General features: G+C 38.8%; 1 protein-coding gene across 1 annotated transcript; it reads left to right on the top strand.

The window, feature by feature from the left end:
• Positions 1-5,801: 5,801 nt before the first annotated feature.
• Positions 5,802-14,026, top strand: LOC311592459 (mas-related G-protein coupled receptor member B2-like). Its single transcript, XM_084772896.1, has 2 exons — positions 5,802-5,969; positions 10,256-14,026. The coding sequence occupies exons 1-2, from the start codon at positions 5,959-5,961 to the stop codon at positions 11,262-11,264; spliced, it is 1,020 nt and encodes a 339-aa protein (XP_084629022.1). The 5' UTR covers positions 5,802-5,958; the 3' UTR covers positions 11,265-14,026.
• Positions 14,027-27,052: the final 13,026 nt, after the last annotated feature.

Below are 27,052 nucleotides of genomic sequence, written 5' to 3'. Positions count from 1 at the left end.
TATGGGTTTGATTACATCTTATGCAGTGTCATTTCATTGGAAGTATCTTACTGCCACCAGCTTACTGCCACCATAGCTGCCATGAGAACAGAAGGCAGTGAATAATGGGAGGACACTAGTATTTGTGTTTTTAAAAATTATGGGGTTTGATTCTATACAAAGGAATAGTAAATGGAATGGAGATTTGTTAGGTCTTGATGTACCTGGGGAGGACTTCTCTGAACATCTGGGTCCTATCTGTCTCCAAAACGCATCAGCACTTTGGATCAATTCCCCTACATTCATCAGGACTTCAGGATATTTGCAAAAAACCCAATCCACTTTCTACTTGTTAGCATAAAGTCACACACTGTCATGTAGTATCAAAAGAGGGTGAGAATTGCCATAATATTTTAGAGCTTAAACTCTAAGATTCGCTCACTATGTTGCAGAGGAAGACAGATGAGAGGAAATTGCAAGTGTCTATAAGCTTCTACTTGATAGTCACATTCTACATGCATATGAAGGGGTTTTTTTTCCAGGAACACCACACAGGTATCATTTCTTATAGCTGTGCAAAGGATAAATTAGAACATGATCCACATGACTCATGCTGTTATTTCACCCACTCTGGACCTTGTGATGTCAGAAAGATCACTGTATGCTGAGCCTCAGATTATCTGATGTGCATGTGCTGGAGGCTGGAGATAGAAACCACAGACACAAGGCAAGTCTTGACTTTATAGGGTTTTGCGTGTGATGAATGACCAAGGAAAAAACCACATTCATAAATAGAGCAGCACAGTGTGTTTGCTGCAAAGGAATAAAAAGATACTGTTGGCCTGAGAGAGGATAAGAGACCTTGTGGTTTTCCTGCAACTCATTAACTAGCTACAATGCAGAACTTGAGAAGCGTGTGCCAGATGCTTCAGCCAAGTGCTGACACTCATCTCTATTAGAGAATTCAATTTCTTTCTATTTAGAGTCTGCTGGCCAGGTGAGTCCTCAGCTGTGGGTGATTAACTGTTGTCTTTTCTGGAGCAAGAAAGAGCTCATACATTCAGCTGTCTATATCAGTTTGCACTATTTGAATTCCCATTTCTTATTTGAGTGCTTCATTTCCCTTGATTTCAGAATTTTGCTGAAATGCCGCGTGTGTGATGGTCCTTTCTGGATTTGACTTAGTCATATGTTCTTGGTGTCCTTTCCTCCATGTACAGCTGGCCATGAAACCTGCAGAAATAATAAAAAAAACAAGGACTCTGACATAGCCCAAATTTATATTCTTGGAACATGTCTTCAACCCCTCTGTGTTTCCTTCTCCTCACCAGTAAAATGAAAATATTAACAACAGTTACCTCAATAGGCTTTAAAAAACTCAGTCAGCTTCTAATATACACACTTAAAATGACTCATTATTCTTTCCCAAGGTGAAACATGGGTATCTATCTTATCACCCACAATCTTGCTCAGCATACTTTGTCCATTTTCTGTTTCCACTTATGTGTTTAATGCATTCTATAATATCTAAATTGGGAGCAAATTCCTATTCTGTTCACCTGGGGAAAGGAATGGGTTATTTTTTTAAAATGAGGCCATAGAGTAAAAAATCACTTAATAACTATCCCCAACATTATCTTGCCTCACCTTCCCTGATCAGCTGCGTTGCCTTCCTCACATTTGCTTTAATCTAATAAACAGTCAGAAATACAGTTCAACATTGTACATATTCATAAAACACCTGGCAGTGTTGGCACATGCCTTTAATTCTAGCACTTGGGAGGCAGAGGCAGGCAGATCTCTGTGAGTTCAAGGCCAGCCTGGTCTACAAAGTGAATCCATGAGAGCCAAGTTTACACAGAGAAATGCTGCCTTGAAATAAAAGCAAAAACAAAAACAAAAAACATATTCATAAAAGGGTACCTTAGATTCCCAGTAGCACTGTCTATTCCTTGTTTGAGACACATGCTCATGAATGATAGTAGCCATATTGGTGAGCACAAGGAACTCTTCACATCAAACTAGAATGTTCCACTGATAGAATCATGAAGTGTGATTTCTTAGCATGCCATAAACTCTATGAATAACATTCTCCAAACTGCCAGGCAAGATGTGCCTGCTGATGCAATAGTGGCGTGATTGTCATGAGAGTAACTAAGTGCTCCCTGGTTGGATCTGAGGCCTGTGCCACAAGAACAAATCCAAGCACAGTACTGTAAATTCAATCAAGAGCCTATTATTGATGAAGTCTTAATGCCTAGGTAAGAACCTACTACCGTTTCTTACCTCTTTTGATGTAACTTCAAAACATCTTCAAATATTTATATTTACAAACATGGACAAAGGCTACTTTTTGCAATGACTGCAGGAGAATTCAGAGATATTAGGCTGCGCAAGGTATTCAGAATAAAGGATGTTGCAAGGCTCAGCCCTAAATGAGGCATTCATACCATCACCCTTAATGCTCATGAAATATTATCAAAGAGGGGGCTGATATAATTTAAGAGCAGAAGATAGAGATAAGAGTTGTGAAATGCCTTCTTCTAAGCATGACATGGTCAAGGCAATCATGAACTCACAGCTGTTTTGTCTATTGGCACTGGGCCTACACAAGTTGGGCCCATGAGACAGTCAGCTATGGATAGAGAAGGGGATCAGAGGGCCCTACTACTTGCTCCTGAAAGATTGGCAGATAATAGTTTCTGGAAGAAGAGGGAAACATTGTATCCCACCAGGCAGTGATGAATAGTTCCAAAGCCATTTTCATATAGATGACCCTAATTTAACTCTGGGACAAACACACACACACACACAAACACAAATACACACACACAAAGAGAGAGAGAGAGAGAGAGAGAGAGAGAGAGAGAGAGAGAGAGACAGACAGACAGACAGACAGACAGACAGACAGACAGACAGAGACAGAGAGAGACAGAGAGAGAGAGACAGAGACAGACAGACAGACAGACAGACAGACAGACACACACACACACACACACACACACACACACAGAGAGAGAGAGAGAGAGAGAGAGAGAGAGAGAGAGAGAGAGAGAGAGAGAGAGATGTAATAAATAACTGAGGCTGACAGTGGGTGAGGAGAAGGTGAGAGGGTGGGTGAAAAGAGTAATGGAGGCATTTTAAATGTGTATGAACTTGTCAAAGTATTAAATTTATTAACAAAAATATTTGTAATATTGACTAAAATTTTCAGTTACAATAATGCTTTCTGTTACTTCTTCCCTTCACTTTTTCTTCCTGTCTTTGCTTCTTTCCTTTCTTTAATTATTCATTTGTTTATCCTGTATTTCATGACTACTCCTATATCCTGCAAGTGGAAATAGACTTTTGCACTACACAATCTATATGAAGGTCTTCCTGTCTCTATTGCCATCTCAGAGTTATGAAGTATAGCATCCTCAGGGGTTGTGGGGCCAGGGAGTCCTGGGACCACAAGGAGCTGTTCTGGAGTAAAAGTGGGTCAGAGCATGTCCCAACTCCAGAAACCTTCCCCCCATCCTCCTTCGCAGGTTAAGTGAGATTACTTTCAAGTACTGATATGATGTTACATGTCTCACCAATTCACAGTTTTCCATAATCTATAACACGCACTCAAATTTTCTTTCATATACCTTTAACAAAATCAGGAAACTATTATACTGCCACCAAAGGCATTACAAAGTTCACACATCTTTGAGAGGACCAAGATCAAAGAGAAGCTTTTTGTAAAAGAAATCTACTAAAATATCAAATGGGAATATACCATTTGAGTCTTTCTGCTTCTGGGTTAACTCACTCATTATGATCATTTCTAGCTCAATCCATTTATCCACAAATTTCTGGAATTCCTTGTTTTTAATAGCTGAGTAGTATTCCATAGTGTATATGTACCACAGTTTCTTTATCCATTCTTCTATTGAGGGACACTTAGGCTGTTTCCATGTTCTGGCTATTATGAATAAGGCTGCTATGAACATGGTTGAGCAAATTTTCTTGTTGTGTGCTGGAGCATCTTCTGGGTATATTCTAAGGAGTGGGAATAGCTGGGTCTTGAGGAAGCCCTATTCCCATTTTTCTGAGATAGCACCAGATAGATTTCCAAAGTGGCTGTACTAGTTTGCATTCCCACCAGCAATGAAGGAGTGTTCCTCTCTTCCCACATCCTCACTTATATCTGCATATTAGCCCAAGGGGCATGTCCCACCAAAGCCTTCACTTACCAGGAAACTGAGACAGAGGAGAGGACACTCTAGTGGGACTCTAGATGAGAGAAGCATGGGAGAATGGCAAAGTAGAAGGATCCAGAGGGTCCTAGAAGCCTACAAGTAGAACATTATGATAGGCAGATTTGGGCTCAGGGGTTCCACTCAAACTAAGGCACCAGCCAAGGACAATACAGGCGGTAAACCTTAAACCCCTACCCAGATCTAGCCAATGGTCAGAACATTCTCCACAGTAGAGTGGAGAGTGGGATATTACTTTCTCACATACTCTGGTGCCTCACCTTTGACCATGTCCCCTGGAGGGGGAGACCTGGTGGCACTCAGAGGAAGGACAGCAGGTTACCAAGAAGAGACTTGATACCCTATGAACATATACAGGGGGAGGTAATCCCCCTCAGGAACAGTCATAGGGGAGGGGAATAAGGGGAAAATGGGAGGGAGGGAAGAATGGGAGGATACAAGGGATGGGATAACCATTGAGATGTAACAAGAATAAATTAATAAAGGAGAAAAAAAAGAAAAAAATTAAAAAAATATCATATGGGAATAGAAATAATTTAAAATATTTTAGACAATAAATATAGTAGTTGAATTTAAATTCCCATTTAGCATGCATAGTATTGTAGGATGAGAAGCTAATCATGTTACCCTACGGAATGTAAAGCTGAATATTGCAACAGCCATTCTTTAAGTGGTATCCTACTGTTTCTTAGTTATCAAAACAACCAGCTACTCAGCCAGTGAACAAACCCAACCAACCAACTGCCAACCAATCAACGAACCAACAAACCTACCAATCAATGAGCCAATGACTCAACCAACTAAACAATCACACAACCAAGCACCCAACAAATCAACTAACCAACCAACAACCCAATCAACCTATTAACCAGCTTACTAATCAGCCACCCAACCATCCAACCATTTAACCAACCAACCTAATACAAACTTACAAACTCAGTGAATAATCCCATCTCTTGAAAAATCATTTATATAAAGATGATGAAGTCAGATTTCCTTCTTCATAAAAATGGTCCTAACTAGACACGGGAAATGGCTCAGTGAATGAATCACTTGCCATGCCACCATGACGGACTGAGTTTAACTCCTATTATCCACACTGATACATGTTGGTAGCCTAAATATAATCTCAGCACTTGAGAGACCCTGGTGAAAGAGAATTAAGGAGAATAGCCCAACAAGTAAGTTCTGGTTTCAACTGGAATTCCTTGATCCAAGATATAAGGTAGAGAATGATAGTGGAAGACCCAGGATCTATAAATCTGGTGTTTCAAACCTGAGACTCCTACCGGACATATTTTCAAGTCAGTGTTCTCCAAATTCATCAGATTTGATCATTATTTTTATGTTTATTGTATCACTGTCTAGCTTTGCAAACATAAAGTTAGGTCTAATTTCCAGATAATGTTACAAAACTGAATCACATTCTTGGCGTTTCTCACCTGATAGATGCAAGAACTGCCAGGCAAGAGGAGTTGGTATGACCAGAGATTGAGAGATAGGAGCCAGGCCAAATGTTAAGAATAGTCTCATGAAGAGCATGACTCAAAGGTGTGACTCTCAGTGCAGATCCAAGCACAGGAAAGCACTGGTCTTCCTTACTGTTTTGATTATCTCTCCTCGAGTACCTGTTTCTTTGTAGTCTCTATGCTATGACATATTTCACATTGACAACTGACTCAGGTGACTCCTCTTCTGTTTGCCACAGACCAGCTTACCACTTTCCTTAAGAAGAATGGAGAAAAGGTAAGAAGCTTTTTGAGACATTCTTCCCACACCTATAATATAATTTTCTTAGTCTGTGACCATGGAAAATCCAAGGAGCAGCATGTGTTTCTACAGAAACAGGAGTCATGAAAGTCCTTCGTGCCACCATTGTGGGCTGGCATCCAGGGCTGCTGGAAGCCAGCGAACCAGGGCAACCAAGGCAACCGAGGCAGTGTCTTCTTGTACATTCTTCTGTTCTTTTTCTATCTCAATTACTCAAACATGCTGTTTTTGTGAGGTTCTTCCACTCTTCTTGGCTTGGCAAGCAAATGAGTACAAGATTTACTCTAAAAGCACAGCTCTGTCAGTCCATCAGTCACCTGTACCTATAAATGAATGATTACTTGACTTTGTGTATTTCTGTCTCAGTAGGCAATAGATTGTACAAAATTGAGTGACTGTGAGGAACTAAATTAACTATAATTTATTAATAATGTGCATATTTAGGGAAAGTTATGTGAGATATTTAACCCATCTCCAAGCGGAAAAAAAAAAAAAGAACACGGAGTGAAGAGTTTTATCAATTGCCATAAAGCAGAAGTCATCTGCACCCAGAGCTGGTTGTTACTGTGATTTCAGGGTACCTGAGCCCTGTCCCAGGCATTCAATTTTGATTACTTTTGTTATTTGATACTTTCATTTATGCCACAATATATTCTGATTACTCTCCCAGCTCTCTCAGCTATTCTTCCCATCTCTGTCAGTCTCCATCTCTACTAGTTCTTTTTTGAGATTATTGTTTTTAGTTTTATTTTATAAAACATATTCTGTATACCAATTAGGTAATTTAAACTATTCGTATTTTTGTTGTTCCTGGGGATTCTCTCTTAATTTTTTTTTTAGTTACAACCATTTACATGAAACTTTCACAATATAAAATATCTTTACAGCTGAGTAAAGACCCATTATATACTTGTACAATATTTCATTTTCCATCCATTGGCTGATTGACATCTAGGTTTATTACCTATCCTGGTTATTGTGAATAGAAAAACAATAAACATAGATACTGAATGATTTTTATTGGTATATAAAGTATTTAGGATACATGCCAAGGTATGTTATAGTCAGGTACTACTTAGTTAGGGTTACTATTGCTGTGATGAAATACTATGACCACAGCTACTTAGGAGAGGAAAGGATTTATTTGGCTTAGGCTTCCACGTCACAGTTCACCATCAAAGAAAGTCAAGAAGTCAATCAGGGTAGGAAGTTGGGGATAGGAGCTCATTCAGAGGCCACAGAGGAGTGCTGCTTCCTAGCTTGCTCCTTATGGCTTGTTAAACCTGCTTTCTGATAGAACCTAGGACTACCAGCTCAGTGATGGCACCACTAATAATGGGCCAGGCCCTTCCCTATCAATCAATAACTAAGAAAATGCTCTATAGACTTGTCTAAGTCCAATCTTATGGAAGCATTTTTCTCAGTTGAGGCTCCCTTCTTTTTTTGCATCATAATTTTTTAATTAATTCATTCATATTACATCTCAATTGTTATCCCATCCCGTGTATCCTCCCATTCCTCCTTCCCTCTCGTTTTCACCCTATTCCCCTCCACTATGTCTGTGGCTGAGGAGGATCTACTCCCCCTGAATATGGTCCTAGGGTATCAAGTCTCTTCTTGGTAGTCTGCTATCCTTCCTCTGAGTGCCACTGGGAGGCTCCCTTCTTTTTGGTGATTACAGCTTATGTCAATTTGACATAAAACTAGCCAGTATAGGTGCTATATAACAGTTCTATGTTGATTTTTTTTAGCTATCCCAGTACCAGTTTCTATAGTGGTTGTATTATTATCAACAACAGTTAATTAGTGTTCTTTCCCCCTATATCATCTTTATCATTTCTTGTTCATTGGATTCTTGCTGATAATCATTCTACCTGGGATAAGATAGAATCTCTAGGCAATTTTAATTTGCATTTTCCTGATGGACACTTTTCAAAATGTTAGCAGTTATTCATTTTTCTTTTTTTGGGTGAGGTTTCTGTTCAAACATATGATTCTTTCCTTTGTTGAGTTGATTTTTTTCTCGATGTTTTATTCTTTGAGATCTTTATTTTTCTAGACAATCTTCTGCTGAACGTATAGATGGCCAATTGTGTTGTGTTTACTTTAATCAGATTTTTTGCTGTCTTATTTAAGTTCATTCAGGTGTTTATTTAAATTCTTCTTGAATTCCTTGAACTCCTGAACATGCTTGTAGTTGTTCTTTTGAATCCCGTGTCTTATACTCACTGGGAACATATACTATAGGATTCATGATCTTTATGGGAGACATATTGTTTTTATTTTTCAAGTTTATAATTTTGTGATAGGAACTGAGCACTGAAGTTTGGTTATTGATTATGTCTTTTGTTATAAGATTTTGGTCACCATTTTGGAGTGCACAGGTGTGTCATGGATTACGTACTTTGGAGGAATCTCCAAAAAAAAAAGCAGCAAACAAAAAAACAGGGGTGGGAGTCTCTTATCAGAGACCTGTAATCATGATGGGGTATCTAGCCAGATAGCTAGAGTAGACCAAGAGGGTGTAAACAAGAAGAGTGGTTTCTATCATCATCGGTGTGGCACTTGATTGGCAATCACATCTTTCAGGATGTGAAATATTATCTTCCTTTGCTCTTCCAGCCCTAAGATTTTTACACTGAACTCTGTTATTTTGCTGATAGGTTTTACACTGAAAGTAAACTGTCACATGCTCCTGAAGCCTTTAACATCAGCATTCTTTATGTGTCATCTACTTCTGACCCTTGTCACTACATTTTGTTATATACTGGTTCCTTTTAAAAAAATATTAATGCCCATTTGCCATTCCTCCACAGTTGGAATGTCCCTATATTTTTGTAGGTTTAGGAAAATCCTTAATGATATAACATCATGGAATTAGTTTTCTTTCCTTTAGTCCACATCTCAGACCCATCCTTTGCACAAAAGATACCTAGGATCTTCCAAATTGAGATTTTTTTCTATTTTCCTTCCTTTATTCCATCCTTTTCTTTGTCCTTCTTTCATTGCTTCTTTTTTTCTTCAGCTCTGGCTTTTCTGTATCTCACTATGTGGCTTAGACTGTCCTTGAGCACATTGAAAAGTTCCTGCCCAGCCTATAGAGTCTGATATTCAACAAGTAAGCTAATATGTCTGGTGAATGATGTCTTTTGTACTCTGTCATTTCCTATAGATATTTCTGTGTTACAAAGCCCTCTCTTTAAGGCAGTTGTCACTTCTTTTTCTCCTTTTTATTTTTCTTTAAATTTTCTCTTTTTATTTCTGATGAGTGTTAGAAGTTCAAGTAATCTAAGAATCAATGTCTAAATTCTATGCTGTCGTCACTCTTCTATATCATCAATATAACCTTTTGATGGACATTGCTAGGTTGGGACATGACAAGTCCATCATTTCAGTACAAGCCGTTCTTTCAAATGCACTAGAACTTCCTCTGGCAAAACCATCAGAAATGAATTTTCTTCATTTTTAATATGTTTTGTGATGCTAAACTTGCTGTAAAATATTTGCAGAAATGTTTAGTCTAAATTTGTAGTTACTGTTGGGTTTAATCATTAATGTATGCTATATATAATTTATATGTGATATATATATATATATATATATATATATATATATAATCTGTGAATAATAATAAATCAGTGAAAATTCTCATTCACTGTGTCACAATAGAGATGTACATTTGTGATATAGCCACAGACAGTGGAAAAGTGCTTAATGTCCTTAAAGGCTGTCTTACTTTCTAGTTTCAAATCTGAAATGGAGACTGAGTCACATTACCCTATAGGTCTGGTCCTCTCCATACTGGTCTTACTATGGCATGGCATCCCCTTCATGGCTGCCATTCATGACTTCCATAGTTTCCCATTTGATAGTCTCCCTACACCACCATGACCGAGCATCTGCTGTTAATGCTTCTGGCTTCCAAGTTCCTGCAGCAGAGAAGAATCAGCCTTAGAACAGAAGGAAAGTTTGCCTCAAGTTCTATTTCTTCTGACACAGTCTGAGACACTGAGTGTCTATACTGAGGCCGTTAAGTACTCTCATATCAGCACAGAACATGGCTTATAGATAGCTCCCAAAATGCAAACTTGATTTAAATTAAGGCTCCAGAAAGACTGGGTTTTGATAAATTACTTAATTTCTACAATCTTGTTTCTCTGCATGGACCTGGTCAGTCATTATCCTGTAGCAGGGCAGTCCAGAGAATCAGAGTACACAGCATGTGCTCATGTCCTTTCTTCTTGTTGTTTTTTTTATTCCAGGAACACCAGTGGAAATATCCCAAGCAAGGACCTAAACATCTCATCTGGCCTCTTAGCACGGAATGAAAGTGACTTTGATATTTCTCAGTATGGCAGCAAGTTCCAAGCCATGATTTTGCTTTCCCTCGTCATTTCCTTGGTTGGGATGGTCATAAATGGCATAGTGCTGAGGATCCTGGGCTTCCAGATGCAGAGGAATGCCTTCTCTGTTTACATCCTCAACCTGGCTGTGGCCGACTTTCTCTACCTGTGCTTTCAATTTTTTTTTTGCCTTTTAAATATCATTTTTGACACTGATAATACCAATATGAACCCTATTTCCTACCAAATGGATTTGTTTTTATATGTTTTGCCAAAATTTCCTTATTTTTCTGGCCTGAGCATTCTCAGTGTCATTAGTATTGAACGCTGTCTGTCGGTGATGTGGCCCATCTGGTATCGCTGCCAACGTCCAAGACACACATCAGCTGTCACCTGTGTTTTCCTTTGGGCTCTCTCCCTGCTATTGTGTCTCCTGGAAGGGAAGGCATGTGGCTTTCTGTTTAGTAGTTTGAATGAGCATTGGTGTAAGACATTTAATTTAATCACAGGCGCATGGTCAATTGTTTTAATTGTGGTTCTCTGTGGGTTCAGCCTCACGCTGCTTGTCAAGATCTTCTGTGGCTCAAAGCGGATTCCAGTGACCAGGCTGTATGTGACCATTGCACTCACAGTTCTATTCTTCCTGATCTTTTGTCTTCCCTTTGTGGTCTACTGGTTTTTCCACCAATTAGTCGAAAACACGTCTACTTCATTTTATGGTTTTTATTACGATGCATTATTTCTGTCCTGTGTTAACAGCTGTGCCAATCCTATCATTTACTTCCTCGTTGGGTCCATTAGACACCGCAGGTTCCAGTGGAAGTCTCTGAAGCTGCTTCTGCAGAGGGCCATGCAGGACACTCCCGAGGAGGAAGAAAGTGGAGAGAGGAGTCCTTCAGGAAATTCTGAAGATGTGGAAACTGTCTAAAGCAGAAACGGAGATTTCTTTTGATCAGACAGAATCAGTTTTGAGAGAGACATTTTTTTTAAACAATCTGGATATTTTCACCACATTGTTCAGTTTGCTACCTGATCTTTAATCAGTTAAAGAAATAATCTTTTGTGTGTGTGTGAAAGCTGAGTGATACAGAACTTGTTATACAAATATTGACTCAGCATTTCTGGAACTGTGTTCCGCAGGGCTTCACTATCTCTTTTTCATGGTACTCTTCGACAGTGTATTTTAGGTCAAGGACTGCTCACACTGTGGACAAATCCCTTCTTCATCAGACAAGGAAAGTGCAGAAAAGAGTTACATCTCCTTAGTCATTGAAATTTATAGTGCTTAAACAAATGCTATATCTCACAAAAATTCTTTTTAAAAAGCAACATTTTCTCCGTCTTACAAGAGTTAAGTAGACACAATTTATAGTCCACAGTCCCTATTAGTTTCTGCAGGTTACAGAGAATGTATGGAATGATCATCTTCCTTTTTTCTCCTTTATTAATTTATTCTTGTTACATCTCAATGGTTATCCCATCCCTTGTATCCTCCCATTCTTCCCTCCCTCCCATTTTCCCCTTATTCCCCTCCCCTATGACTGTACCTGAGGGGGATTACCTCCCCCTGTATATGTTCATAGGGTATCAAGTCTCTTCTTGGTAACCTGCTGTCCTTCCTCTGAGTGCCACCAGGTCTCTCCCTCCAGGGGACATGGTCAAAGGTGAGGCACCAGAGTATGTGAGAAAGTAATATCTCACTCTCCACTCTACTGTGGAGAGTGTTCTGTCCATTGGCTAGATCTGGGTAGGGGTTTGAGGTTTACCGCCTGTATTGTCTGTAAACAAATATACATTCTCAAGAGAAGTCTGTTAAACCTCTATTCACCCACTGGAGCCCTCACCTTCATGTTCAGCGTGTCTCTCATTTTCAGCCTTGGAAGAGTGCAGTCAAGCTGTGTCCTGAGAACCATCAACATCCATGCAGGCGTGAAGGTGGAGAGAGACTGTCCTCTGCGGTTCTCTTCACATGCCCTGCTTAGCATCCCATGGTCAAGTCTTTTCTCTTTCCTCTATTTTCTTTGCCATGATTCCCTGTTTCTCTGACTGTATGATCCCCCCATGACAAGTTCCCAATGAAGTCCTCTAGATTAGGTCCCCCAAAACCCAACATGCCTAAAGTTTACATAATTCTGAGGAGCCCTCAGCATTTATTACTTGAATTATGCATATTTAGTAACATTTTCTACAAAGCAGTATTTCAGTTTTAAAGCTGCAGTATGTGATAGTTTCAACTGAAACACAATTAAGAGAGCACAATAGGCACAGACCAAAGAAAACAGTTCAACAAATTTTCTTGTTTAGCTTAAAAATTATTTATTTAGTTATTCACTTTATGACTCAATCATAGCCCCTTCCCTCCTCTTTTACCAGCCTCTCTGCTCCCTCCCTCCTTCTTCCCCTTGTCCCCCTCACACCCCCTCATTAAAGGGGAGCCTCCTCTTCTAACCCACACCAGCAATCCAGTTGTATGGGGACTGAGCTCTTCCTCTTTTACAGTGTCCTGGCATTGATCAAAAAGCATGCAAGAGAGGCCATGTCACAGACAGACCCTACTCCCTATTCTAGGGGATGCACATGAAAAACAAGCTGCTTATTGGGTACATATATGTAGGGAGCCTATGTCCAGACCATGCATGGTCCTTAGTGCATGCTTCAGTCTCTGCAAGCCTCCTAGGTCCCTGGTTAGTTGGCATTCTTGGTATTTGTATGGGGCTCTTGTCCCCTCTGGGTCCTTCCATCCCTCACCCAACTCTTCCACAAGGCTTCCTATGCTCCACCCAATGTTTGGCTGTTTCAGCTTCTGTTTCAGTGCACTGCTGTGTAGAGCCTCTCGGAGGATAGCCATGCAAGGCTTTATCTGCAAACATAACAGAATGCCCTTAATAGTCTCAAGAGCTGGGTTTCTCCAACGGTGTGGGTCTCAGGTGTGGACCAGGTATTTGTTGGGCATTCTCTTAATCTCTGCTCTATCTTTATCCCTGCACATCTTGTAGGCAGAGTAAATTTTGGGTCAACATTTTTGTGGGTGGATTGGTGTTCCCCTCCCTCTCCTAGGAGTCCTATCTAGTTAGAGGGTAGCCTCTTCGGTTTCCCAGTCTGCCACTAGAAGGGGTCTCAGCTAAGGTCACCCCAATATCCTTCCTGAAGCCTACCTTGTTGTAGGTCTCCTGTTTGTCTCAGATATGCCTCTGCCCATGGTTTCTTTTCTCTCTGCAAGCCCTCTGTCCTCCCACCTCCACTCTTTCCACATCTGATACCCACCCTCATTTCCCTCAATGCTACCTCACCTATCCCGTTCCTTCTCTTTAACTGCTTCCACCATCTATTCTATTTCCCCTTCTGAGTGAGAATCAAGCATCCCCCCATTGGCCTCCTTTGTTACATAGCTTCTTTGGGTCTGGGAATTGTAGTGTGTTTATCCTGTACTATATGTCCAATATCCACTTATAAGTGAGTACATACCATGTGTATTTTTCTGAGTCTCTATTACCTCACCCAGGATGACCTTTTCCAGATCCATCAATTTGCCTGCAAATTTCATGATATCTTTGTTTTTAATAGCTGAGTAGTGTTCCATTGTGTAAATGTACCACAGTTTCCTTATCCATTCTTCTGTTGAGGGCCATCTGGGCTGTTTCCAGGTTTTGGATATTATAAATAAAGCTACTGTGAACAGTGTTGAACAAATGTCCTTATTGTATGGTAGGGAATTTCTTGGGTATATACTCAGGAGTGGTAAAGCGGGGGTCTTGAGGTAGAGCTATTGATGAGTTTCTGACAAAGTGCAAGATTAATTTCCAAAGTGGCTGTACAAGTTTGCATTCCCACCAGAAATGGAGGAGTGTTTCCCTTTTTCTACATCCTTGCCAGCATATTCTGTCACTTGATTTTTGTTCTTGGACATTCTAACAGGTGTAGAATAGAATCTTAGAATCATTTTGATTTGCAGTTCCCTGATGGTTAAGCATTTTTTTAAGTTCTTCTTAGCCATTTAAGATTCCTCTATTGAGAATTCTATTTTAGATCTATAACCCATTTTTTAAATTGAATAATTTGGCTTGGTGGTGTTTAATTTCTTGAGTGTACACACACACACACACACACACACACACACACACACCAAACCAAATATATATTGAACATTAGTCCTTTATCATTTGTCAGGGGTTGGTGAAGATCTTTTCGTAGTCTGTGGACTGTCATTTTCTTCTGTTGATAATTCCTTTGCCCTACAGAAGCTTTTCAGTTTCAAGAGGGCCCATTTATTAATTGTTGATCTTAGAGACTGAGCTGTTGGTGTTTTTTTTCCAGGAAGTTGTCTTCTGTGCCAATGAGTTCAAGGCTCCTTCCTACTTTTTCTTCCAATAGATTTAGTGTTTCTGGTTTTATATTGAAATCTTTGATCCACTTCGACTAAAGTTTTGTGTAGGATGATGTATGTGAGTCTATTTGCATTTTCTACATATAGGCATCCAGTTAGACCAGCACCATTTGTTGAAGATGCTTTCTTTTATTCCTTTTTATGGTTTTTGGCTTCTTTGTTAAAAATCAAGTGTCCATAGGTATGTGTGTTTATGTCTCAGTTTTTCATCCAATTCCATTGATCACCCAGTCTGTCTCTATGCCAAGACCATGCAGTTTTTTATTACTATTGCTCTGTAGTATAACTTGAAGTCAGGGATGGAGATAACTCCAGAAGTTCTGTTATTGCATAGAATTTCTTTAGCTATTCTGTTTATTTCTATATGAAGTTGAGAAGTTTTTTTTCAAGGTAGTAAAGAATTATTTTGATATTTTAATGGATATACATTGAATCTTTAGACTGCTTTTGGTAAGATGGCCAATTTTACTATTAGTCTACTGAAGGCACAGGAGATCTTTCTGTCTTCTGATATTTTCTTGTATATCTTTCTTCCGAGACATAGAGTTTTTGTAATAAAGGTCTTTCACTTGCTTGGTTAGAGTTACACAATGATACTTTATATTATTTGTGGCTATTGTGATGGGTGTTGTGTCCTTAATTCCTTTCTCAGCCTGTTTATCATCTGTATACAGGAGGGCTACTGATTTTTTGGAATTGATTTTTGTATTCAGCCACTTTGCTGAAGGGTTTATCAGCTGTAGGAGTTATCCGGTAGAATTTTGGGTGTCACGTATGTATACTATTATATCATTTGCTAACAGGGATACTTTACTTCTTCCTTTTCGATGTGTGTCACCTTGGTATCATTTAGTTGTCTTATTGCTCTGGCTAGAACTTCAAGTACCATATTGAAGAGATATGGAAGGAGTGGGCAGCCTTGTCTTGTCCCTGAATTTAGTGGAGTTGTTTTGTGTTTATCTCCATTTAATTTGATTTTGACCATTGTCTTGCTGTGTATTGCCATCATTATGTTTAGGTATGGTCCTTGTGTCTCTGATCTCTCCAAGACTTTTTATCATAAAGGGGTGCTGGATTTTGTCAAAGCCTTTTTCAGTATGTAAAGAGATGATTATGAGTTTTTTCAGTTTATATGGGTGGATTGCATTGATGGTTTTTCATATGTTGAACCATTCCTGCATGCCTGGAATGAAGCCTACTTGATCATGGTTGATGAAGTATTTGATGTGTTTGAAGGTATTTTATTGAGTATTTTTTGATTGAGTATTTTTTGTCAATGTTCATGAGTGAAATTGTTCTGAAATTATTATTTTTTGTTGAGCCTTTGTTTGGTTTAGTTATCAATGTGATTGTGGATTCATTGAATGAGTTTGGTAATATTTCTTCAGTTTCTAAAATGTGGAAGAATTTTAGGAATATTGGTATTAGCTCTTTTTTTGAAAGTGTGGTAGAATTCTGGGCTTAAACCACTCTGGGCTTTCCCCCGTACACCCATTGGGAGACTTTTGATGTCTTTTATTTCCTTAGAGGATATAGGACTTGTTAAACTGTTTACCTTGTCTTGATTTTACTTTGGTAGATGAAATCTATCAAGAAAATTGTCCATTTCCTTTAGATTTTCTAATTTTGTGGAATACAGGCTTTTGAAGTAAGACCTAACAATTTTTAAATTTCCTCACTGTCCGTTGTTATGTCCCCTTTTTCATTTTGGATTTTGTTAATTTGGATACTGTTTCTATGCCTTTTAGTTAGTTTGGATAGCGGTTTGATTGTCTTATTAATTTTATCAAAGAACCATCTCTTACTTTCATTGATTCTTTGTATTGTTCTCTTTGTTTCTAAGTTATTGATTTCAGCCCTGAGTTTGACTATTTCTTTCCATCTACCCATCTTTGATGTGTTTGCTTTTATTTGTTCTAGTGCTTTCAGGTATGCTGTTAAGTTGCTAGTATGAGATATCTCCAATTTCTTTACAAAGTTTCTTAGTGCTATGAGCTTTCCTCTTAGCACTGCTTTCACTGTGTCCCATGAGTTTGGGTATGTTGTGCCTTCATTTTCACTGAATTCTAGGAAGTCTTTAATTTCTTTCTTTATTTCTTTTCTGACCCAGTGGTCATTGAGTAAAGAGTTGTTAGGTTTCTATTAGTTTGTAAGTTTTTTCTTGTTTCTGTTGTTGATATCTAGCTTTAATCCACGGAGGTGTGATAAGATATATGGGGTTATTTCAGTTTTCTTGAATCTCTTGAGGCTTACTTTCTGATCAAGTATATGGTAAATTTGGGAGAAGGTTCCATAATGTGGTGAGAAAAATGTATATTCTTTTGTGCTTGGGTAAAATGTTCTGTAGATATGTGTTAGGTCCATTTGAGTCATGGCATCTGTTAACTTCATTATTTCCCTGTTTAGTTTCTGTCTAGATCACCTGGCCATTGGTGAGACTATAGTGTTTATATCTCCCATTATTAGTATGTAATATTCAATGTGTAAATTAAGCTTTAGTAATGTTTCTTTTATGAATGTGGGTGTCCTTGCATTTGGGGCATATATGTTCCAAATTGAGAGGTTATATTGGTGGATTTTTTTTTTTTTCATTTCAGGAGTATGAAGTGTCCTTCTCTATCTCTCTTGATTAATTTTTTTGAAAGTTTATTTTATTTGATACTATAATGACTACCCCAGCTTGCTATTCAATTCCATTGGCTTGGAATACTTTTTTCTATCTGTATTGCTGAGGTGTGATTCTTGTTTGGAGAAGATTGATGGATCCTGTTTTTGCATCCATTTTGCTAGTCTGTGTCTTTTTATTGTGGCACTTGGTCCATTGATGTTGACAGATATTAGTGTCCAGTGATTGTTAATTCCTATTATTTTGATGTTGGTGGTAGCAGTAGTGTGTGTGTGTGTGTGTGTGTGTGTGTGTGTGTGTGTGTGTGTGTGTTTCCATTTTTTTCATTTTGCTGATGTGGGATTATTTGTTTCCTGTGTCTTTCTGGGTGTAGTTAGCCTCCTTTGGTTGGAGTTTTGCTTTTAGTATCTTCAGTAGGGCTGCATAGATGTTGTTCAAATTTGGTTTTGTCATGGAGTATCTTATTTTCTCCATCTATGGCAATTGAAAGTTTTGCTGTGTATAGTAGTCTGGGCTGACATCTATGCTCTCAAGGGTCTGCATGACATCTGTGTAGGCCCTTCTGCCCTTCATAGTCTCTGTTGAGAAGTGAGGTATTATTCTGATTGGTCTGCCTTTATATGTTATTTGATTGTTTACCCTAGAAGCTTTTAATATTTATTCTTTGCTCTGTACATTTAAATTTTTTATTATTATATGACAGGAAGAATTTATTTTTTGTCTAATCTACTAGACTTTTATGTTCAAAGGCATTCCTTCCTTTAGGTTGGGAGATTTATTTATTTATTTATTTATTTATTTATTTATTTATATTTTTTCCTTTTTTTATTAAATTTTTTATTAATTTATTCTTGTTACATCTCAATGGTTATCCTATCCCTTTTATCCTCCCATTCTTCCCTCCCTCCCATTTTACCCTTATTCCCCTCCCCTTTGACTGTTCCTGAGGGGAATTACCTCCCCCTGTATATGCTCATAGGATATCAAGTCTCTTCTTGGTAACCTGCTGTCCTTCCTCTGAGTGCCACCAGGTCTCCCCTTCCAGGGGACATGGTCAAAGGTGAGGCACCAAAGTATGTGAGAAAGTCATATCCCACTCTCCACTCTACTGTAGAGAATGTTAGGTTGGGAGATTTTTCTTCTATGATTTTGTTGAAAATATTTTGTTGTCCTTGGAGTTGGAAGTCTTCATTTCCTTCTATTCTTATTATCCTTAGGTTCTGTCTTTTCACTGTCGCCTTGATTTTTGGATGTGTAGTGTCAGGAATTTTTCAGATTTTAATGTTTACTTTGACAGGCATATCAATTTTTTTTCAATTTTATCTTGTCTCCTCCATCTCTTGTATCCTGTTGGCAATGCTTATTTGTGTAGCTCCTTTTTATCCCTATGTTTTCTATCTCCAGTATTTCTTTGGTTTGTCTTTTCTTCATTGATTCCATTTCCATTTTCAGATCTTGAACCATTTTACTCATTTCTTTCACTTGTTTTATTGTATTTTCCTCTATGTCTTTGAAGGCTTCTATTTGTTTGATTGTATTTTCCTGTATTTCTTTGAGGGATTTATTTTTGCCCCTTAAAATACTCTAACATCTTCATAGATTTAAGAGATTTTCCTGTATTTCAGCTGTATTAGGATATCTTTTTGTTTTGTTTGGTTTGGTTTGGTTTTTTGGTTGTGGTAGATCGATATTGCCCTGGTTTTTGTTAATTGTATTTTTACACTGGCCTTTCATCATCATATCATCAGCTGTTTTTTTCTGGAGCCAGCTGGGATTTTTTAAAGGCATGTTTGAAAAGCCCTGCCTAGACTGTGTGCTGGGGGGCTGGATCTCTGTCCCAGTTTGTCCAGGCAAAGTAGGGTAATCAATTTCCTAGTTTTCTGCTTGTGAACAGTTTGGACAGCATCCTGTTGGCAGCTGAGGGAAAGGGCAGTTTACAGCCCAGTGGCCTGCTTTGTTACTTTGAATCAAGCTCCAGGTAGAGGTTATTTCATTCTCATCTACTTTGGAGGAGAATGGAGGTGCTGTCAGAAGCTGATGTGTTTTACTGTTAGAAAAGTCTTTTATTTTTAAAACATCTTAAATGCCATATTCTGCAGATCTCTGAAGAATCTGAGAACCAGCTATCTATCTAAAGTCATCTAAATAGACAAAATTGTCTATTTCTATTTACTTGTCTTTTGCTTATATAGGAGGTTAAATAAAGCTTATCCCTGCAATCAACTACATTAACACTTAGGATGACCACAATATAGTTCTGAATGTAATTAAATAATTTGATAATAGGATATTGAGCAAAGGTCTCATATGTGGCCAGCTGTGTGTGGTCTCATAAAATCAGAGCTTCGATCCAAGATGGTGGCACAGGCCACACACAATGTCTGATTGGCAGGACTGAATCTAGGGATTAGGCTGAGAGCTACAGACCACAAGACCTGGAAAATGCTTGGTGTGAGGGGTCCACATGGTGTAGAGAACATGAGTCTGGCCTCAGGCCATCCAACTGGTCCACCGAGGACGGCTGCCCAGTTCTGAGTCTGGACACATAACTCCCTGTGAGCTACATCTGTGCTCTATATTTCAGACTCTGTATCCGGGTGATGGGTTCATCATCCACCCGATGAACTATGGATGATGAAGTACAAGCATCTGGCCCAGGGAAGAGCCCAGGAGAATGAGTGGATCTGACCTCAGACCACCTCATCAGTCGACAGAAAACCCCAGGGCCTGAGTGGGTGCAGGCAAGCTCACCAAAGCCCAGTCAAATGCAGGCTAGCGAGACACAGAGCATCAGTGACAGTGTCTGCTGGCCCGGAGTGGAGCCCAGAGTGTGGACCTGGGATAGGGATGACCTCAGATCACCCCGCCAGTCCACAGTGGGACCCAGGGCCCAGGCAGTTGTGGTTGTATTCTCTAAAGCCCAGTTAAACGCCACAGGCTATGTGTAGTACCTGCACTTTCTGTCAACTAAAGCAAGGCTCTGTGCCTGGGAGGGCACAAGCATGCACACCAAAGCCCAGCCAAATCCTGTAGGCTAGCTTTAAGTACTCGCACTCCCAGGAGGATTGAACTAAGGCCCCAGAGCCTAGTTAGCCATGGGCAAGGTGTCCATAGCCCAAATGCAGGATAGTGGGATGTACCTACCTACACTCTCTTGGACTGAACCTTAGGCTAAAGAACACCAGCATCAGTGTCTGCTGGCCTAGTGGGAGCCCAGGATGTGGAGCAAAATCCCCTGGACCTCAACACAGGTCACCTGCCTGATCCAGGGAAGGGTTCCTGTGCTGTCCTGTGGGTGATATTGAACAGATCAATCTGAAAAAGGGGGTGCAGATGGAAGAGAAGAGACATAAAGGAAATGGAGCCAAGACAAGCAAATCCTGATCAAGGCTCCCTTTATTTCAAAGAAGTGCGGTTTACATAGCAAAGACACACTGGCACCTGCACAGACTCCATCCCTCCCAGCCCCTTGGGCAGGCTGAAAAGAGTGCATTCTCCAGAATAGCTCCTTTGTTTCTTTACCAAAACAAACATTAGCAACTCAAAGAGTATAATATGCAGCACAGAGGGTCCTCCCAGCAGGGGTCAACAGCTCAAAGACCACAGCATGGCAGCACTGCAAGTGCAGCTCCTACTGAGCTTAGCCACAAGCTGAGGCACAATTTACAGTCCCTGACAGGTTCCCTGATCCCCACAGGAGAGGTGTCTCATCTTATAGCCACTCACCTACAAACTGCTCTCAATGGCCAGTGAAGGACACCAGAAACTACCATCCAATGTCAGAAACAGCAAGATGACTACAGGCCAGCCCCAAAAGACAAACAAGAAAAAGCCAAAATAATATGACATCTCCATAACCTAGTTATCCCCAAACAATCAACCTTAGAAACTCAAACACAATTAAAACACAAGAAAAATGACCTCAAATCCTTCATAATGAAGATTATAATGGAAGAAGCAAGTAAAATCTGTAAACAAATACAGGAAGATGTAGCCAAACAGAATGAAAACCTTAGAGAGGCCATGACAGATGCCAATGGAAAGGAAATGAAAAATTCACTGGAAGAAATTCAGGAAAATGCAAACAATCAGGTGAAGGAAATCAATAAAAAGACCCAAGATTTGAAGATGAAAATGGAAACAATGATAGAAGCACAAACAGAGGAAAGCTGGGAGATAACTTAGAGAAGAAAAAGGGAAATGCAGAGGTAAGCATCACCAATAGAATAATAGTGATGCATGAAAGAATTTTGGGTGTAAAAGATACAATAAAGAATTTGATGAAATCATCAAAGAAAATGTTAAGTCTGAAAAATTCTTGACACAAAGCATCCAAGAAATCAAGAACACCATGAAAAGATGAAACCTAAGAATAATAGAAATTGAGGAAAGAGAAGATGGCTGGCTCCAAGGCCCAGAAAATATCTTCAACAAAATCAAAGAAGAAAATATTCCAAATTTAAAGACAGAGATGCATATAAATATACAAGAGGCCACAGAACACCAAATAGAATAACCCAAAAAAGAAAATCCTCCCACAACATAATAATTAAGACACAAAATGTGTGGAACAAAGAAAAAATATTAAAAGTGTCAAGGGAAAAAGGCCAAGTAACATATAATGGCAAAGCTATCAGAATCACACCTGACTTCTCAGCAGAGACCACAAAAGACAAAAGGGTCTTTGCAGAGGTCTTGCAAACCCTAAGAGACCACAGATGCCAGTCCAGACTACTATACCTCCTGAAACTTACAGTAACCACAGATGGAGAAAGCAAGATATTCCATGACAAAAACAAATTCAAGCAGTACCTATCCATAAATCCATCTCTACAGAAGTTAATAGAAACTCCAGCCCAAAGTGGCTAAATACAACCAGAATAACACAGGAAATATAAAAGTTAATTTAAACAAAACAAAATCCAGACAAACACACAAACACACTACTACAGCCAACATAAAAATCAAGGGATGTAACAGGCACTGGTTATTAATTTCTCTCAACATCAATGATCTCAACTCTGCAATAAAAAGACACAGACTAACAGAGTGGATGTATAAACAAGACCCAACATTCTGCTGTATTCAAGAAACACAGTAACTTTCCTATATGCAAATAACAAACATGAAGAAGAAGAAATTAGGAAAACTATACCCTTCATGATAGCCACAAGCAATATAAAATATCTAGGAGTAACTCTAACCAAGCAAGTGAACGACTTGTTTGAAAAAAACAACTTTAAATCTCTGAAGAAAGAGATTGAAAATGACATCAGAAGATGGAAGGACCTCCTGTGTTTGTGGATTGGGATAATTAACATTAAAAATGGCCATCTTACCAAAAGCAATTTACAGATTCAATGCAATCCCTATCAAAATAACTACAAAAAATTTTAAAGACATTGAAAGATCAATTCTCAACTTCATATGGAAAAACAAAAACCCAGAATAGCAAAAACAATCCTATACAATAAAAGATCATCTGGAAGAATCTCCATTCCTGATCTCAAGCTGTACTATAGAGCAATAGCAATTAAAACTGCATGGTACTGGCACAGCAATAGGCTGGTGGATCAATGGAATTGAATCGAAGACCCAGAAATGAATCCACACCCATATGGTCACTTGATTTTTGACAAAGAAGCCAAATCTATTCAATGGAAATAGGATAGCATCTTCAACAAATGGGCTTGTCTAACTGGATGTCTACATGTAGAAAAATGCAAGTGGACCCATATTTGTCACCATGCATAAAACTCAAGTCCAAGTGGATTAAAGACCTCAACATAAAACCAGACACATTAAATCAGTTAGAAAAAAGTGGAGAAGAACATGGAACACATTGGCACAGAAGACAACTTCCTCAACAGAACACCAACAGCCCAGGCCTTAAGGTCAACCATTAATAAACAGGACCTAATGAGGCTGAGAAGCTTCTGTAAGGCAGAAGACACTGTCAACAGAGCAAATTGACAGCCTACAGACTGGGAAAAGATCTTCACCAACTCTACATCTGACAAAGGGCTAATATCCAAAATCTATAAAGAACTCAAGAAATTAAACACCACCAAACCAAATAACCCAATAGAGAAATGGGGCTCAGAACAAAACAGAATTCTCAACAGAGAAATATTGAATAGCTAAGAAACACTTAAAGAAATGCTCAATGTCCTTAGTCATCAAGGAAGTGCAAATCAAAATGACTCTGAGATTCCATCTTACACCCATCAGAATGGCTAAGATCAAAAATTCTAGCGACACCACATGCTGGCGAGGATGTGGACAAAGAGGAACACTCCTTCATTGCTGGTGGGAATGCAAACTAGTACAAGCACTTTGGAAATATATCTGGCACTTTTTCAGAAAACTGGGACTAAGGCTTCCTCAAGAACCAGCTATTCCACTCCTTGGAATATACCCAGAAGATGCTCCAGGACACAACAAGAACGTTTGGTCAATCATGTTCATAGCAGTCTTATTCATAATAGCCAGAACATGGAAACAGCCTAAATGTCCCTCAGTAGAAGAATGCATAAAGAAACTTTGATACATTTACACCATGGAATACTACTCAGCTATTAAAAACAAGGAAATCCCGAAATTTGTGGACAAATGGATGGAACTAGAAATGATCATAATCAGTGAGTTAACCCAGAAGCAGAAATACTCAAATGGAATATACTCACTTGTGGGAACCCATGCCAAATTCTGCCATGTCAGAAATCCTGTGCTTAGGCTGTATGCTGTGACCTTCGAGTTGCTGACCTTTACCTTACCACAAGGTCTTGTGTTCTAGGCTATCCTTGGACTATTTACTTTTGAAAGAAGTAGAGAAGTCTCAACTTGGAACCACCCAGAGGATCTAGGAAGTTCTTACAAGGAACTACTCAGAGAACTAGGAAGTTCTACAGGGAGCGATTTAGGCTATTGCATTCTTGCCTGGGGGCTAGGGTGAGTGGGATAAGAACAGATCCTATTGACCTTGCCCTATATATGTTCCTGCTAGTTGGCAATAAAGTGAATCTTGATCAGAAATTTCCTGACTTGATTCGTTATTTCTCTCATCTCTGTATCCTACTTTCAATCCCCACTCCCTCTTTAAGGTGAACCCTGATTCAATTTTTCCCGTGGGCTGGGACCCGACACTCACTTGTAACTGGACAATAGCCCAAGGGGCATGTCCTATGAAAGTCTTCACCTACCAGGAAAGTGGTATAGAGGTGAGGACATCCTATTGTGACTTTAGGTGAGAGAGAAGTATGGGAGAATGGGGAAATAGAAGGATCCAGAAGGTCTTAGAAACATACAAGAACACTATGATGGCCAGATATGGGCCCAGGGGTTCTGCCTAGCTACAATGATAGATATTACCTCAGGGTAATAGACTAGAAAAAGGTCTTTCAAGCAAGCAGACACAAGAAACAAACTTGTGTAGTCATTCTAATAGCTAATAAAACATACTTTCAACCAAAATTAATTAAAAGAGATGAGGAAGGACACTTCATATTCATCAAAGGAAAATTTAACCAAGATGACATCCCAATTCTGAACATCTATTCCCCAAATGCAAGGGCACCCACATTTGCAAAAGAAACTGTAATAAAGCTTAAATCATACTTTGATCCCCCCCACACTAATAGGAGAATTCAACATTCTGCTTTCAAGGATAGGTCAATGAAACAGAAACAAACTGAGGCATAATGACACTAACCAATGTCATGAATCAAATGGATATAACAGATGTCTACAGAACTTTTTAACCAAACACAAAAGATTCTACCTTCTTCTCAGTACCTCACGAAAACATCTCCAAAGTTGATCATATAATAGGTCACATAGCAAGCCTCAACAGATATAAGAAGATTGAAATAATGCCTTGTAACCTATGAGAATACCATGGACTAAAGCTGAACTTCCACAACAACAGAAATAACAAAAAGCCTACATGTACATGGAAACTGGACAACTCTCTACTCAATGACAACTGGGTCAGGGAAGAAATAAAGAAAGAAATTAGAGATTCCCTAAAATTCAAAGAAAATGAAGGTACAACATACCCAAATCTATGGGGCACATTGAAAGTAGGGCTAAGAGCAAGCTCATAGCACTAAGTGCCTTCATAAAGAGATTAGAAACATCTCATATAGGCAACTTATGGACACATCTCGAAGCTCTAGAAAAAAAAAAGCAGAAACACCTAAGAGGAAATCATCAAACTCAGGGCTGAAATCAATAAATTAGAAGCAAAGAGAATAATTCAAAAAATAAACAAAACCAAGAGCTAGTTCTATGAGAAAATCAACAAGATAGACAAATTAGTAGAGAAACTAACTAAAAGGCAGAAAGACATTATCCAAATCAACAAAATCAGAAATGAAAAGCAAGATATAACAACAGACACTGAGGAAATACAAACAATCAGCAACTTTTACTTCAAAAGCCTATACACATGAAATTAGAAACTCTAAAGGAAATGGACAAGTGTTTGATAGATTCCACTTGCCAAAGTTGAATCAAAATCAGATAAAGAAATTAAAAAGTCACATTTCTCCTATAGAAATAAAGCAGTCATTCAATGTCTCCCAACCAAAAAAAGCCCAGGGCCTGATCATTTCAGCACAGAATTCTATCAGAACTTCAAAGAAGAGCTAATATAGACACTCTTCAAACTACTCCACAAAATGGAAATGGATGGAACAGTCACATTGATCCTTAACCTCACAAAGGCCCGACAAAGAAAAAGAATTTCAGACCAATTTTTCTTATGAACATTGATGCAAAAATATTCAATAAAATACTTGCAAACCAAATCCAGGAACACAAAAGGATATCATTCACCATGACCATATGGCTTCATCCCAGGCATGCAGGGGTGGTTTAATATATGGAAATCCATCAATGTAATCCAGCATATAAACAAACTGTAAGAAAAAAAACACATAATCATCTTCTTAGATGCTGAAAAAGCATTTGACAAAATCCAACACCTATTCATGTTTAAAGTCTTGGAGTGAGCAGCAATAGAAGGCACATGCCTAAACTTAATAAATGCTGTATGTAGCAAGCCAATAGCCATCATCAAATTAAATAGAGATAAACTCAAGGAAATTCCACTAAAATCAGGGATTAGACAAGGCTGCTCACTCCATATCTCTTCAACATAGTACTTGAAGTTCTAGCTAGAGCAATAAGACAACTAAAGGAGATCAAGGGGATCCACACCAGAAAAGAGGAAGTCAAATTATCCCTGTTCACAGATGATATGATAGTGTACATAAGTGATGCTCAAAATTCCTCCAGAGAAATCCTACAGCTGATAAACACCTTCAGGAAAGTGGCAGATACAAAATCAATTAAAAAACCAGTAGCCCTCTTGTTTACAAATGACAATCATGCTGAGAAAGAAATTAGGGAAACTACATCCTTCACAATAGCCACAAATAATATAAAGTATCTAAGTGTAACTCTAACCAAGAAAGTGAAAGACTTGTATGAAAAAAACCTTCAAGTCTATGAAGAAGGAAATTGAAGATCATATCAGAAGATGCAAAGATCTCCCTTGTCAATGGATCAGGAGAATTCACATAGTGAGCATGGTCATCTTACCAAAAGCAATTTACAGATTCAATGCAATCTCTATCAAAATACCTATAGAATTTTTAAAGACCTTGAAAGATCAATTCTCAACTTCATATGGAAAAACAAA

The sequence above is a fragment of the Acomys minous genome (assembly GCF_964271855.1).
Source record: "Acomys minous genome assembly, chromosome: 2".
In the NCBI taxonomy this organism is placed as follows: Eukaryota; Metazoa; Chordata; class Mammalia; order Rodentia; family Muridae; genus Acomys; species Acomys minous.
Note: the sequence above shows the minus strand (reverse complement) of the source record. Positions and strands in the feature narration are given on the sequence as shown.